The 16,451-nt window shown below is 42.7% G+C and overlaps 1 protein-coding gene across 2 annotated transcripts in view; it reads left to right on the plus strand.

Moving 5' to 3' along the window:
• Positions 1-3,343, plus strand: part of FAXC (failed axon connections homolog, metaxin like GST domain containing) — a 74,153-nt gene extending 70,810 nt beyond the window's left edge. The window contains exon 6 of one of the 2 annotated variants that reach the window (XM_052645731.1): positions 2,318-3,289. In XM_052645731.1, coding sequence (XP_052501691.1) covers positions 2,318-2,607 — 290 coding nt within the window. In that variant the 3' untranslated portion in view covers positions 2,608-3,289. Of the gene's footprint in view, positions 1-2,317 lie in introns of both variants that reach the window. The other variant, XM_052645729.1, reaches the window with a different exon arrangement.
• The last annotated feature ends 13,108 nt before the right edge of the window (positions 3,344-16,451 follow it).

Below are 16,451 nucleotides of genomic sequence, written 5' to 3' on the forward strand. Positions count from 1 at the left end.
AAAGAGGGTGGTCCCCAGCTGTGAAGTGACCCCCAGTTCATCTTCGATATCCTCTACCCCAGTGGCCCTTTGCTGCCACTTCTGGATCTTTGTCTAATTTTTGGTCACCAGCAATACCGGCTAAAGCATTTTCATAACTGCTTCCCTGGGGGAGAAAATAGGTGAAAAATTTGCATGTGTCTTCCCAAAAGGAGCAGTGATGTGGGCTTCTCAGCTTCTGGCTCCTGAGCTCATAGATCTTCAAGTTGGGGGCAATCAGAATGGACTCACAGAAGCGTGAGTCGGACTATTTTGATCTGAGAAGACTGAACATGGTGAACCATGTACAAATCCAATAGTTTACAGGATCCATGAGGCAGGAGGATTTGCCTTATGTTTTGTAGGGGATGGGTTTATTTAAGCAGAACAGCAATCAAGTTTTGAACAACTTTAGTGGGAAAATGTTTACAGTGTTACTGGAAGTGACAACTAATGATAATAATGACAATACATAAATTGAAAAAATACTGAAAGAAACACACCAAAATGTTAATTGTCATTACCTTGGATTGGTGTGATTATTGGTGCTTTTGTTTTCTTCTTTATATATATGTGTGTGTGTGTGTATATGTATTATATATATTTATACCATTCCTATATACAGACTTAAGATTTTCCAAAATGAATATATACTATTTTCTTTGATAGAAAATGAGATAGAGTAGTTACAGACTGTAACCAATAAAGCTATTAATATAGAAACAGCCTAAATGGCTATAATAGGGAGCTGAAATAAAATGAAACTGTGGTACATCTGTATAATAAAGTACAATACAATTATCAAGGTGGTCATAGAGTAAAATTAAAAAGGTTTTCATTAAATGTTGTTAAGTGAAAAAAGTAGCATGGGAAACTAGGAAAAGCTCATGGGCAGTTAACCTCTGAGCCATCAGGGAAGCCCCAGGGAAGACCCAGCACAGCCAAAAATAAATAAATAAAAATTTTAAAAAAGTAGCGTAGGAAACAATATACTACATTGCAAATGTACAATATATTACATTTGCAAATGCTACATTGCAAATGTAAATATATGTAAATATATATATGTGAAAAGTGAAAGTGAAAGTCACTGACTCATGTCTGACTTTTTGCGACCCCATGGACTATAGAGTCCATGGAATTCTCCAGGCCAGAATACTGGAGTGGGTAGCCTTTCCCTTCTCCAGGGGATCTTCCCAACCCAGGTCTCCTGCACTGCGGGCAAATTCTTTACCAGCTAAGCCACAAGGGACGCCCAAATGTATATATAAATAAGCATAAATTTCAGGAACAGCATAAATGAAAATGTTATGACAAATGGGATTATTGGTAATTCTTTTATTTTTTGCTTACCTATATTTTCTAATTTTCTGCAATAAAACATGGATTACCTACACAGTAAGTGAGTGTTTATATAATAAAAAAAATTAACATCCAAAGACTATTCTTAGAGCAATAAAATCCTGTAAGAGTTGGTGACAAATTATATGCTTCTTGAGCAGTGTTGCCATCTGGTGGCTCAAAAGCAAAAACTCACCCTCTTTCTGCAGTTTGCATTTGGAATTAGGAGATGAAAGCCAAATACCGTGTCATGTTTCAGACGAATGCCTGGACAATTCTAGCAAGTTAATGAAAGTGTTCCTTTGATTCACAGGAAACAGAAGTAACCTGGTGGCCAAGCAAGAACCCGATCATGGGTGTAGTGTTGAATTTTACTTAAAAAATTAAACAATCTCTGTTTTACTAAATGTGTTTGCAGGCATGTTCATCCATAAAGACAGTTCTGAGTTATCTATTTTATGGATGATTCAGGGCAAAATTTCCTTCCTAACCTTTTTTTTTTTTTTCCCCAACTACTTGGCATAGCAACCTGTAACAACGCTACAAATATTTGTGGAATGAATGATCACTTCTGGCTGACTTAATCCAACTAACAGTTGGTGTGTTTTCATGGACTATAAATTAATTTAGAGATGAACCAGCTGAAGCACTAGTTTTCTTGACATGCGAACATAAAATAATAAAATGCTTCACAAAGCCAAACAGTGGGTACTTTAGCTGCCATTTTGAATCAGCTACCCTGCTCACTCCTCACCATCCTAGGACTCCCTCCTGAATTTCATGCAGCCCACTCACCTTTCTTCTTCTGTGTATAAAATCTGAACATTTGAACAGTGCCTCTGTGGAAAAGCATTGTTCATGCCTACCCTACACTGTTCTTCTGAGTTGCCCAGAAAGCCAAGTGGCTGGTAGATGGTTGCTTTTGAGAACTAACCCTTGCTTTCCTTCCCCCCCGCAGGTGAGCTGATCAATCTCGCTATGTACTGTGAGAGGATAAGGAGAAAATTCTGGCCTGAGTGGCACCATGATGATGACAACACCATCTATGAGTCCGAGGAGAGCAGTGACGGCAGCAAAACACATACGCCCCTGCTGGACTTCAGCTTTTACTCAAGGACAGAGACCTTTGAAGACGAGGGAGCAGAGAACAGTTTTTCCAGAACCCCAGACACAGATTTCACCGGACACTCGCTCTTTGACTCTGATGTGGACATGGATGACTACACAGACCATGAACAGTGCAAGTGACGGCCAGCCTCGCTGACCCTCCTGTTGGAGCTGCCACTCCCTGGGGCCAGTCCAGTTTCCCAGGCAGAAATCCATCGAGCTGGGAGGAGATCTTCGTGCTTGGCACAGTTCTCACAAGCTAACTGGAGTAGAGCAGCCTTATTTCTTTTTTGTACAAACAAGACTCAGAACCATTCCTATGGCTCCATTTAAAGCAAAGAGGCAAAAAAATTAAAAAGTCAGCATGGTTCCTGAAATCCATTTTTGTTTTCATTAGAAAACTAACATTGTGTGGTAGAGCAGTGCAAGAGCGGGTTGTCCACAGACTGCTTATACCTTGATCCCCTGCAACCTGAGGGCTTAGGTGTGAGTTGGATCCTTGAACATCCTTCATCCAGTAGGATTCAAAGTCATGAGTGATGTCATCAGAAGGAATGCAGGAGATAAATGTTCTTTGGTGGCCACTTGTATTTTCTGTGTGTATATTGTATGTTGAAATATAAGTCAAATAAAATCCATAGATATTCAGTGAACACCTACTATGTGCAAAGCACTGTGCTAGGTGCTAGCCAGTATTGGTTTTATCCTAAGCCCTGCCAGTGACTAGCTGTGTGATTCTGGGCAAGTCCCTTAATTCTTGTGTGCCTCATTTCCCCCACCTGTAAAGTGGGGGTGACAATAGTCTCCACCTACCTACCTCACAGGGGTGTTGTGAGGATTCATGTGGTAACATTTGGCGCTTTAAACCTCTAGGAAGAGGTGTGACATAAACACATTTTATTCTTTATTGTGCTTCATGCGTGTGAAGATCGGCGGGCGGAGGAATTCCACATTCAGGCAACAGCAGCCACGGTCACTCGCCCAAGCCGAGCCGATGGAAGACACACCAAGGCACAGTTAGGACGCGCTCATCATCCTCTTTGTGATCTTGCTTGAATTGAAACCTTTTGCTGAAAGAACCTTGGAAATATTTTTACAGATCATCAACAGCCGCAAACGGTCTTCACCTCTACTGTATATTTGCAGAGAAGTCTCTTTTGTTGCCTGAACTCACACTGGAGAGCTGTCCTTCGTTGATTCCGGAGTGTTAAGTTGCCTACATTTGATTTACTTGGAGGGTATAAAGCTCAGGAATAAGATCTATTTAACAGAGGTGAAAGGGAAAGGATTTGATTGATTTTTTTTAAAAGCAGAAGCTTGCCAACTTGTAATGTCTTTTTTGAAAACAAACTTTGCAAGATGTACTGAAAAGATGAAGCAGGAAGAGGATTGTTGTAAATGGTAGCAAAGCACTTTGTGCTGTGTAGACTCTATGCAGTTTTTATTAATGCAGCTTTTCTGGTCTTCTCAGCCCTTGTCCAGTGAGGGGAAGGTGATGCTGAGGAGAATCTTAATGTTTCTTAAAGATTTCCCCTCCCCTTCCTGTCCTCTCTTTTCCTCCCCATAGAGCACCTGAACTCTTGGGGTTACAGTGTTGACTAAGGCACTCTATCTCTGAAGACATAGTTTTGGTTGAGTTAGAATATTTTCCAGTGAAATATGGGGTGTAGATCCTGGGGTGATGGCTGTGGATTTGGGCTTCTGACCACAACTGCCTGGGGAAGGGCTATTCCTAATGGAGTTAAAAAGGAGCTTCTTAAAAGACAGCAACTTCTGAGAAGTTCATATACTTTATTTGAAAAAGACTCTGAATATAGTTTTGGCGAAACAGTCCTAGAATGCTGTGGATTCACAAAGATGTAATGAGAGAGAGTTTTTGAGGTGATTTACCATTTAAGCAATGTATAACTGGGAAAAAGTGCTGAAACACTCCAAGCTAGAGATTTTTTATTCCACATAAAACTCAATTGTTAGTATCTTATCAAACCCTTCATCTTTGAAGGGACTGTTTGATGCCTAACGAGAATGTGTTGGAAGATATATGAATGGATAAGCCTATTTTGTTTCCAGTATCATTTCCAGGATTACCCACCTCTTATCTCTCTAGCAAATGCATTCCAAGACCAACTGGTGGTAGTTCTATGTGACAGGGAAAGTCCTGGCCTGAAAATGTGAATGGAGTCGACAGACTGTGGACCTAGCTCTGCTAAGACTGAGTTGCCCTTTCCCCGCCTTCAGCGGGAAAGAGTTGTGTTTGAAATTTTGTCTATAATTTATTCTTTCTGTATAGCACAAAGTATACTGTATCTTCATGCTAAGAAGGTTTAAGTTATGAGTATGTGGGGTCACAGATATTTTTTATTGTGTATTACTTGGAGGGCACATCCGTGGAGAACCAACATTAAATATGTGAAACCTTCATTCATTTTCTCCAGGTGCCTCCCACGGGGGCTGAGTCCTGGGTACTGCCCAACAACTCATGTTTGGGTACTCAGCATTTTGTAGGTATGATTTGATTAGGAACCCTAGAATATACCCAGGTTTTACTTTCCCAAAGTGGGTTATGGAAAAATAATGACTAAGAGAAAACCCACAGTGGTGTGGGTGACTTATGCAGTCTTGATTAGGTGGGCTTTAATTTTATATGTTTCATTCTTAGGTTGCCCAGATTGAACTGTTCTCCTATTTGATGAACAGGTGCTACTTATAAGAAAAATAACAAGAAATTAGGGGATGTTTTGGTTATCTGACTCTCTTGTTCAAGTTCTGTATTTCTTTTTTATTGGAAGATAACTTAAGGAAGTGTGATCTTTAATGCCAAGAGATGCTTCTGGATGGCCAGAAGACCTGTGAGCTACCTGTTCTTTTTTACCTCTCATTGTAAAATTAAATTCTATCTTTTTCTCCACTTCCCTTTGCCTACCCCACCCTCATCTGCACTTGTCTGGATGAAGGAGCAGCCGAATTATGCTTTGCCTTGCATATGTCAGAGTAGATACAAGGATGATTTAAATTTATGCAGAGGTAAACCGTATTGCCAGAGGTTCCCCTTTCTTTTATAACATCATGATTTGTGAATATTAATGCTGTCAAGGTGATGGGCTGCCCAGCTGACTGATCACAGAGTTAGAACAAATGGACTCGAACCAGAACTTGAGTCTCATCCTCACATGAGCCCTACTTGTGTGTACTGAGGTATGAGGATATGTGTTTGTGAAACAACTAGGGTTCAAGGAAAGGAGGTGTTAAGGATTATAGCTGTGGGAGTCTTGCCCAGATTACTTGAGAGAAAGTTCAGACCCATAGACATGGATACCTGGGTGGTGGATTTGCTCTGGAAAGCCATATTTATTTGAAGGGCAGGCCCAGAACTGAGGTCTTTCACCTTGCCTTACAGAGTTCTTGCCATTACATCAGCTTGACTTGGATTATTTTTAAAACCACCTCCCCGAGAATTCACTCCATGTTTGTAGAACCAGCACATCCCAGCCTCTCAGAGAGTGCTCGAAATCTTTCAGTTTTGTCCCCTGTATCTCTTCACCCGGGTCAGTTCAAGGGATCTTTGTTTGGTATCTACTCTGTACAAAGTGCTGCTTGTGCTCTGTGAATGTCACCAAGACAGGTATTTAAGTTCCCAAGACCCTTGTTCTTGGATTAGATCTTTTAAGGAATCCTTCCCCATATGATCTCTCACTGGGTATGTAGTTACTCACTGATGAGTTGATAGCCCCTTACCTTAAGCCTGGCCCTGGAATCCACACCGGATATAGAGTGCTGAACAGATGTGGGGCCCTGGTTTTAGGTATTCTCTTTTGCCTAAGCTTCTGTGATAATCTCTTTTACATGTATCGCCACTTCCCTGATCCGTTCTACCCATCGTCTTAGATTAATATTTCTCAAAACTCCCATAGGGCACTGTATTGCTCTAGGATGAGGTATTCCTTTGGGCCTGGTGTCCTCACATTTTTGTTTATCTTGTTTGCCAGGGCTTCTCCATGTAAGCCATCCAGTGCATCCAGGCGGATCCATTTGCTGTTGCCTAGACATAGCTCATGTGCTCTGCTCTGTGTGTCCGTTCACGCCAGCCCCTCTCCTGAAATGCCTGCCCTTCCTCTGCTTTGGCTCACACATCTCACATGGCCCAAGCTTGTCAGTTCTGCGGGAAGAGGTCTCAGCTTATCGTAACCCTCGCTTCCTCTAGAAACACAGCTCCCATCACTTCCTTCCCTGAAGGCTGCATGGGGGAAGGGATTCCCAGAAAGAGGGTCATACCCTAGAAAGTTATTGTGCTTCCTTGGTGGCTCAGCAGTAAAGAGTCTGCCTGGAATGCAGGAGACTCAGGAAAGGTGGATTCAATCCCTGGCTTGGGAAAATCCCCTGGAGGAGGAAATGGCAGCCCACTCCAGTATTCTTATGGGAAAGTCCCATGGACAGAGGAACCTGGCGGGCTAGAGTCTATGAGTTTGCAAAGAGTTGGACGTGACTGAGCACACACACAGTGGTTTTTAATTTTTGTGTCACCATTGATAATCTAATGCAAGTCCTATGCCCTAGTCCCAGAAAAATATGGAGATATGTGAAATTTTGCACATAAGTTCAGGAGATCTAGAAATGTCTTAAAATTACCTGTGGATTCCTTAGGGGGTTCATGGACCACAGGTGAAGAAACCTTGTTTGAAAAACAGTCTTTAAAAGTTACTGCTCTTAATGTTCATTCTTGCTTGCTTTTATCCCAGCCAGACAGGAGACAAATTAGAATGGGAGGTGCAAGCACAAGTAATCCGTATCATCATCCACATGGAGAGTGCTCTGTGACAGGGAAGGAAGAAGAGGCGCCTCACACTGATTGAGAAAATATCCTTCTTTTGACAAGTTTGGCATTTTGAAAGTGAAAGGATTTTATTGTCATCATCATTGTCATCTACCTCTGACCACCCAAAATGTTGATTTTGCAAAATCAGTTCAGGGACAGGGGCTTCACTTCAGCCCTGAAAAGCACCACTTCTGCATGGATAAGCTGATTGACTGGTCTGTGGCTTAAGGTGGGAGAGAAGAAGCTGGATTTTTCCTTACAGGAATAAGTTCTGCACAATCAGGTTTTTCTGCATTAATTAGTTAATTAATTGAACAATTGTTGAGTGTATTTTCAATAAAAGGATGGTGCCTTTTGTTGATAGGAAACAACTCAGGCTCTTCCTCCTCTCTTTCTCTTCTTCATCTCCCCTCTCCACTCCCTCTTTCCTCTCCTCCTCTTCCTCTTCTTGTTTTTTTTTTTTTTTTATGGGGTGAGACTATTTTCATTGCTCCTGGCTATGATCCAGGATCCTTTGTTCTCCTGCCTATGCAGTGCTGTTTAAGAAGAACAAGGACTGATGAAAGTACATTCAATGGCAAATGTTTCTTAAGTCTAGATGTGGAACTCTGGCAATCCATTTCTAACAGGTTCAGGATCGATTGCCTGTGACTGTGGCATGCTTGACCTTTATTCATTTACTTTTAATGGTCTGGATGCAATTTGCAAAGTTCAAAAGGACCCCTTGGTGTGTGAGCAGGAGGTTCCTCTGGATGGCAGAACCCTTGCTAGTGCCAGGAGTAAATGCAAATGGATGTGGGATTTTCTTCATTTTTTTAGGTTTTTAGTCCCTGACTTTAAAGAGTATCTTAAAGGTAATTAAGGCACCTTAATCTTTAAGATGACTGGAACCAGCAACACATTGGCCTTGCCCCTTAAAGAAGGTTACAGAGAATACTGAAAACAGTGTAAAAGGAAGCAACTCACTGTTTGGGGGCTGACAGTAAGACCTCCTTAACCATTCTGGCTCTGACCAGACAGGGACTTTGTCCCCAGACCAAAGCTCTCTGAAACTTCTGCTGCTGGCTAGACTGTTTGGATGCTCAAATGTCAAGTGGATTATTGCCCCTAATTATCAAATTTGTAGATAAATAAAGGGGACCATTGCAATAATAAAACAGCTTATGAATATGGTCCAGCCAGCACAAACACTCTTGACCATTTCCATGGGGAAACAAGTTATCTAGAGCCAAACATTGGTACAGTACTTAGGTGTTCCATACACAAATAATTTCAGCAATTAACTTGATTAGTGTTATAATGTTCTTAAATATTTTTCAGCTGCTGTTGTCCCTAATTACAGCTTTAAATATTTTGAAACAATTCACTAGCTATAGAGTGATACATATTTATGATGCTATTTCATTTTATGAAATGTAGTATTACTAGAAGTGACTAATTCACCTCCCATCCCCCATTGGCAAGCATCTTTGCCCTCCCTTTTTTATTTTTTACTTTTAGCTCTAGAATAGAGTAACTTTGATTTATTAGTATAATTTAGACCTTCTTTAGTATTAAAAAAAAGTTACCCCATGGGTTTGAAAACAGTAGGATTTAGATCCTAAATTGTCAAGTTAATCAGCAGTGGCTAAACAGATAGCAGAGGGAATGTGATGTAATTCGAGGCTAGAAAGGAGTAATGCTTTGGGTATTTACTACCTCCCTCCCTTAAAAAAGGGGACTTCCCTGGTGGCTCAGAGGTTAAAGCGGCTGCCTGGAATGTGGGAAACCCGGGTTCGATCACTGGATTGGGAAGATCCCCTGGAGAAGGAAATGGCAACCCACTCCAGTACTCTTGCCTGGAGAATCCCATGAAGGGAGGAGCCTGGTAGGCTACAGTCCAGGGGGTCGCAAAGAGTCGGACACCACTGAGCGACTTCACTTCACTTCACTTCCCTTAAAAAATACAACAATCTATAGACTGTTCTCTTTAATAGTTGTTCAGAATTGGAAGTATTCTCTCATACTTGTTTCTATACCCCAATAAGAGATCATGTTTGGCTTATTAAAATGTCAAACATGTCCAGATGATTGTATTTTTCTCTTTAACAAATTATACCTGATTTTTTTTTTTTGCAGCAATAAGACTAGAGATAATGTTCATATTTTGGAGGGAAACTCTGCTTCAGTAGGAGCAACATGTTTGTGTGACTCCTGTCAAAATGACTTTACCTCAAGTAAGCAGTCTTATGGGATCATGCTTATCAGAAACATGTGTTTTTCCCAGCGATCTGTATCCTGCTGAGTGTCTGACAACTCCACCCTTGAGGAGGGTGACGTTCCCCCAGTGGTGGTGGTTAAAAAGATGAGGATCCAAGTCCTTCCTCTGGTGGTGGTTGAATTTCACTGAGTGGCAAGAGAGAAGGAAAGAGGAACAGATCAAGCAATCGTGTGGTGTGGCTGTGTTAGAGAAGTGCCAGGCACGTTGAGAGTGTTCTGAGTGGTGGCATCTTACTAAAGCAATCCGAAGGACTACGGGTTTAAGTGAAAGACAAATGCAATCTGTAGGGAAGGACTGTTGTGGTTATTCTAGTGGCCAGTGCAGCAAGCCCTGGAGGAACCCTGATCTTTGTCCTAGTTTCTGGCTTTTTCTCCCGGTTTGTCCCACCTGAGTCTGAGCCTGGGAACTGGAGGAGTGGCCCTGGTGTGTTCACTCCTTTGATTCTGGAACTTCCTTCTCGTCTCTCAAAAGTGTTTGTGACATATAGTTTCCATTTTCTAATATAAAAAATGTACAGAGTATATTTATATATTTGTTTTATAGGAGACCCCAAAATGTTTGGAGACACCCACCTCATCTCTCTGTAGGCAGTGGTCTCCAAACCTCTGCGCTCATTGACCTCATCAGTAAGACTTTCTAAGCATGCCCCGAAAGGTATTTATTTAAACACACACACACACACTGCTCCAATGATTTGTTATGTACATTAAAAACCATAGCAAACGTAGAAATTTACAGGGAATAGTCTACTCAATAGAGTTTAGAGTATGGGGTAAGAAGGACTTGAGGAGAGCACCTAGAAGGCAGCAGTTGTTTAGCAGTTGTTGGAGGGCAAGTAGATGTAAAATAGGCATGGAAGCATGATTTTAGATCAAGGTTATTCATCCATTCATTCTTAAGAGCCATTTTTGGCTAGAAGAAAAGAGTGAATAATTAGATATTACCTTTATAAGAACTCTTTTAAATTCTATTTTGGGGACCACTTGATATAGTACATCTCTTAAATTCCTGAATGTTTTCTCAGTACCCTGATTTAAGCAAAACAAGCAAAGAAAGGAGGGAGGGAAAATACTCAGTAATGCAAATACGGACTCTAATGCCTGAGAATTTCTGAATCTGAAAAGCACGTTTTGATAATTCCTGGTAATCATCATCTCACTGATTATTTGTTTTTTTTTTTCTGTTTGTTACCCCGTGTCTCCAAATGTGTGGAAGATGTACAGATTTATTTTCAGATATTTGAGATAGGAGGGACCAATGTTGGTATAATTTGAACCTACATTTCAGCTGCTTGGGGGCTGATGGGTGGACACTGCCCGGAAACAATCACTTGCACCCTCTGTTCCGCAAACACAATGGATAGCATCTTGCTGAGCGACGGCCTCGATATGGAGGCGGCATTCCAGTGTTTACTTCTGGACCTATGAGTTCCTTTAGCACAGTTATTGTTAGTAGTTTATAAAGCCATATTTAAACTTGTACACTTGATTGTAAGATAGATTTGAATTGTGCACTATGTTGATTACTGTATATAAATGTGGAGATTCTGTATATTTGGTCTCATTGCTGTATGTATTTGATGTGTAAATGATAACTAATGGATATGAAATAGCTGGCTGTGAATGTCTTTATTCCAGTTTGCTTCTCTTTTGCAAATCTGAATGTTTAAACTTTACACCCATGGGGAAAATCTGAGATCTTTTTTGCATCTAATATACTGTTAAGTGGTGGCCTCTTAGATGATTGGGAGAATATTTTAGTTTTAAGGCTCATGTATAATTAGAAGGGAGGTAATGAATTTTTTAGGCGTATGACTTTCTGATAGAATTTTAAACGAATGTTTTTTAAGTAGAAAAACAGGTCTCTGGATTATGCAGTCTTTCCTCTCTTGCCCTTGTTTCATGCCCAGTGTGCCCGTCAGAGCTCTGTCAGAACTGATGTCCACTAGCAGAGAGGAGAAAAGGAGATGCGGAGAGCGGAGCAGACGTAAAGACCGTCCCTGTGGCTGCTGGGCCTGGTGGGTAGACCAAGTCCCCTCTGTATAGGTAAATATGCCTCAGTTAGTTTTCCCAGCTGTTCAGGGAAGTAATTCTGATTCCCATTTTATAGATGAGAAAAGAGGCTTGAGGTGGTAGATTAGGGTAATGTGGCTAAGAGATGCTCAAGTCATATATTGGGGTCAGAGATTCACAGTGAGGTTTTGGAAACACGAATCTTACTAAGTGTTTCACACACATGCCTGGCAAGGAACCGCGAAGGAGAGGTGGGCCTGTGGGCATTTCAGAATGGGTGGAGGCATTCAGAATGTTTAAAATCTGTTCTACAAATTTGAGCAACTATTATTCAAATGTTAGCTTTTTACCTGTTAGAGTGAATTACAACAGATTTGGGGCTTTCATTGCTGTGGCCCCAGTTCAACAATGGTCAGGGAACTGAGATCCCAAAGTCATGCAGCATGGCTAAAATCACCCGCGCCCCACACCAAACAAAACAGGAAAAAACCCAAACCCCACAAAATCCCAAATTCTTCACTGTGGGACTATCTGTTAGGTCACTAACGAGGGGGTCACTAACCCCCCCCCCCCCTTCCACTTTCAGAGATAATAATTTGCTTTTTATCATTTAGATCCCCTTCCTCTGGTAACCTGTAAAGACTGACTATTCAGCCGTTTTACTTACTGGAAATGCTCTGGGGCAAATCTGCAACTATTTCAACTTAAGTGGGTTCAAACCCTTCTAGAACCTGTGTGGGGGTCCTGGACTCAGGTTTGGTGTCTGTCCCTTCAGGGAAGCTTTGTGCTCCTTGCTTTTTAGAATGAAGAGGGTGGTTTGCCTTTCCAAAACACTGCTCCCAGAAGTGTTAAGAGAAATATTTTGCAACCAGTTGTACCGAGTATTCCATGATGCTATTTTTCACATTTTTGTCTTTTTCCTTCACGGGGGAGACGGCACAGTCGGTCTCCTTGTTCTCTCAGGGGCTGCCTGTGTGGTTTACAGATGGTGCCGCTGTCAGTACCTTTTAAACACTGCCCAGCCGGGTTGGTGCTCACTGGCAACAGGATTTCCTTTTAGTGGTAAAGAATTTTCCTGCCAATGCAGGAGATGTGTGTTTGATCGATCCCCGAGTCAGGAAGATCTCCTGCAGGAGGGCATGGCAACCCACTCTAATATTCTTACCTGGGAAATTCCATGGACAGAGAAGCCTGGTGGGCTACAGTCCATGGGGTCGCAATGTGTTGGACACGACTGAGTGACTGTGCGTGCATAGGCACAGGCAAGGTTAAAGTAGCTTGTCCTTTGGATGAAAGGGAACTTTGGAAAACAAAGAGGGAAGAGAACTCACTTCCTTCGTCATGGTAATGTCTGCGTTGCTGCCTGTGTGCCTGCTGGTACCTGGTCTGTTTGCCTGACAGTGTTCTTGTGAAGACTTGGGGGTCATCTCCAGGTGAGGGATGGGCAGGATTGGAGTTCCCCTCCCTGGACTGTTTGGTCTGGGGCGAGCTCACTGGGTCACTTGTGCTCCACACAGATCAGAAAACCCTGATTAAAACAGCATCCCAGGCAGCCTTGGAAGGGAGGGGACTTGAAGGGAGGGGACTTGAAGGAAGGGCTGAGTGTGGGAGGGAGCAGCTCCAGGTCTCTTCCCTACCCTACTGTGCCAAGGGTTTATTGTGGGGAAGCCTGGTGCTGCTTTTCCACACTCACAAGCCTCCTCTAGCCTTAGCTGGTGCATTTCAAGGAAAATAGCAGAAATTCCAAAGACTACTCAGGGGTGTCAATAGTCTTGATTTGCTAGTGGCACCAAAATGGGAAGGTGGGTAAGTGGGGAGAAAGGACCCTGGGGCTAACTGTTGGGAAAGTCATCCCTTTGCGGGTGAGGAGAGTTTCTGAGCCGGGGACTAAGGTGAGGAATGAGTTTTTAAAGAAGATTCACTGATGACAGCCTGTATGTAGCACTAGTCAGAGAGTGGCCGGATCTGATCTCAGTGGTTTGGAGTGAAGTCAGAGGTCGGAGATGAGGACAGGGATGGGACATGGGGAGAAAGGAGAGCAGCCGCGCCGTGCACAAGGAGAACCTGAGCCTCCAGGAAGTGGGGAGCCCGGGAGGGGGTGGGGCTGGGATGGGGGGTGCGGAGATGGTGAAGGCGGCAAGGTAACGCTGGAGACCGTGGACTGCTGCTGCCAGTGCAGAGAAAGGGGAGGAGGGGGAACTGATCTGGGGCAAGAGCAGTGCTTGGTTTTAGCTGCTCTGAATTTGAGGAGCCAATCTCTACTGGACTGGAGCTTGTGAAGGGGTAGAAGTGAAGCCACCTCCCTGAAGGGATTGCTGAAGCAAATCGGCTGGAGAGATCATAAAAATTTATTGGCACCTTGTATTTGCATAATGTACGTCTTTAAGGTACTGTTAAGAGTCAGTAACACTGAGACCACATCACTTAGTGTCTTCATTTACAAAATGAGGCTTCTTACAGGTTGATCTTTAAGATAGCTTCTGGCTCAAACTTCCTTTTATCCTTGCCTGAGGCTGAACACCACTCCTCCGGCAACACCACCTCCTGCTCTGCTGATTCTTACTGTGCTGAAAGGAGGAGTTAATTGACCAAATCAACTAGTAATAGCTAATTAATTAATATTAATATTAACCATAGTGGTATAATAATGAAGTATTATACACAATTATTATGTTATATATGATATTTTAATATTACTGATAGCTTATTAATTATTTGTACCATATTAATTGGACTTCCCAGGTGGCGCTAGTGGTAAAGAGTCCACCTGTAATGCAGGAGACACAAGAGACATGGGTTTGATCCCTGGGTCGGGAAGATCCCCTGGAGAAGGCAATGGCAACCCACTCCAGTATTCTTGCCTGGAAAATTCCATGGATGGAGGAGCCTGGCGGGCTACAGTCCATGGGGCTGCAAAGAGTCAGACACGACTGAGAACATACACACCATGTGACTCTGTGCCAAGCACTGTGTTCTTAGCAACCTCCTGTTAATCATTTAATCCTCACCACAGCCCTGTGAGGTTTTATCATTCCTCATAATCACCCTCATCACCACACCTTGATCCTTGCCATCAGCATCATTGGTTTACAGATCAGGAAACTGAGAGAGAAGTTAAGTAACTTACTCCAATCTCTGTCAGATGATCAGCAGAGCTGCATTCTAAACTCAGTGAGTCTGAGAGTTCAGCTTTTACACTGCTGTTCACCACTCCTTTTATACGGCTGAAGAGATAAAGGAGGAAGAGGTATCGTAGATAGGCTGAAACGGAACAAGTGTATTTGTGTTGCTGAGACGTCATGCCAGCTGCTTGGAGCCAGGTGGTGGGGGCTGATTGGGTGTTTGCACCTATGTCTTAGTGTCAGGAAAATAAACCGCCTTTCCCCTAAAAGGAGCTTTTCCCTGTAAGCAAAGCCTGGGAAACTGCTTAGAGCCCCAAGGATGGAGTACTCAGGGAACCCCACCCCTAAAAAGCTTGTGGTTGTATCTTCCTTAAACACTTGTGTTACTTTTTCATTGCTGTTGACTCCCCAGGCAGGGGTCTTGGCCATGGGATGTCTGGTTTCTGGTGTTGGATAACTTTAAGGGTTTAAAGCCTGCAGCAACTGGAGGTCCCCAGGGGAGAGGCACAAGGCAGCTCTCCGCATGGTGCGCTGCACGCGGTAAATGATCAATAAAGGTTGGTTACAGGAATGGACAGATTCTCAGGTAAAAGACAAATCAAATTGCAAGGAAATATCCAAAGTTTAAGATTTGACAAGACAGACCGTGCCAAGGCAGCCCATAAATTACTCATAGAACAAACCGCACAAGACTGAAATACAGGGTAGTAATTTCTGGAGGCTCAAGTGGCTTATGCAGTCCTCAGGATCCCTTGATGGAATTATAACCCCATAATTCAAACAGCTCCCATTTCATTGACACACTCACACACCACACATCTGAATCCCAAATCCTGCCCTTGGTTGGCACTGTCTTCATCTCCACCCTTGCACTCTTATGTTGCCCAATAAATTCTCTTGTTAGAGCCTCTGGTGTTAGGTACGTTCGCCTACTACTTGTCCTGTACTGTTTCTATGTAGTATAGGATATTTAACTAATTAAGCAGACTGCATACATTAAAACTCTGTGTATGGGAGAAGGAAATGGCAACCCACTCCAGTGTTCTTGCCTGGAGTCCCAAGGATTGGGGAGCGTGGTGGGCTGCCATCTCTGGGGTCGTAGAGTCGGACACGACTGAAGCAACTTAGCAGCTTAGCAGTAGCATGGCTTTATTTGGGGGTTTTGGAAGTTTATTCCTTTTAGCTCTGGTTTTGCATCCTATAGGAACTAGAGTGCAGTTAGAGATGCTTTCTTTGGATTCAGCCTGAACTCTGTGCCTAAAGATAGAGCGAGAAGTTCCTAGTAGGGAGGAGATGTCTTCCTCTTTTTTTCTCCTCATGCTCTAACTCTTTCTCTGTATTAGGAATTTGAATTCGTAGTAATATGGAATTGTTCTTAGCCCTATTTCCTGTATCATCTTGTGAATATGCAACTAGTAGCTTGAAAGTAGACATGTCAGGTACAGTCATAAATTACCTTTTTATTATTATTATTATAACTTCCCCTGCAAAGCTGCTCTGTAGGGCTAGTTTTCTCCCTAATGTTGGATGAAATTTTAGGCATGTCTCACCATTTATCTGCTCACTCTTAGATGATTGAAAGATAGGGATCCCTTTAGTCCCTCAAAACAGTTGCAGTGCTGAAATTATGGTTACCAAGGGGAAGGGTTGGAGGAGGGATAGTTGGGGAGTTTGGGATTGACAGGTACACACTGCTATATTTAAAACGGATGACCAACAAGGACCTACTATATAGCACAGGGAACTCGGCTCAACATTTTGTAACAACCTAATTGGGT

Source organism: Budorcas taxicolor, chromosome 9, assembly GCF_023091745.1.
Source record: "Budorcas taxicolor isolate Tak-1 chromosome 9, Takin1.1, whole genome shotgun sequence".
Classification (NCBI taxonomy): Eukaryota; Metazoa; Chordata; class Mammalia; order Artiodactyla; family Bovidae; genus Budorcas; species Budorcas taxicolor.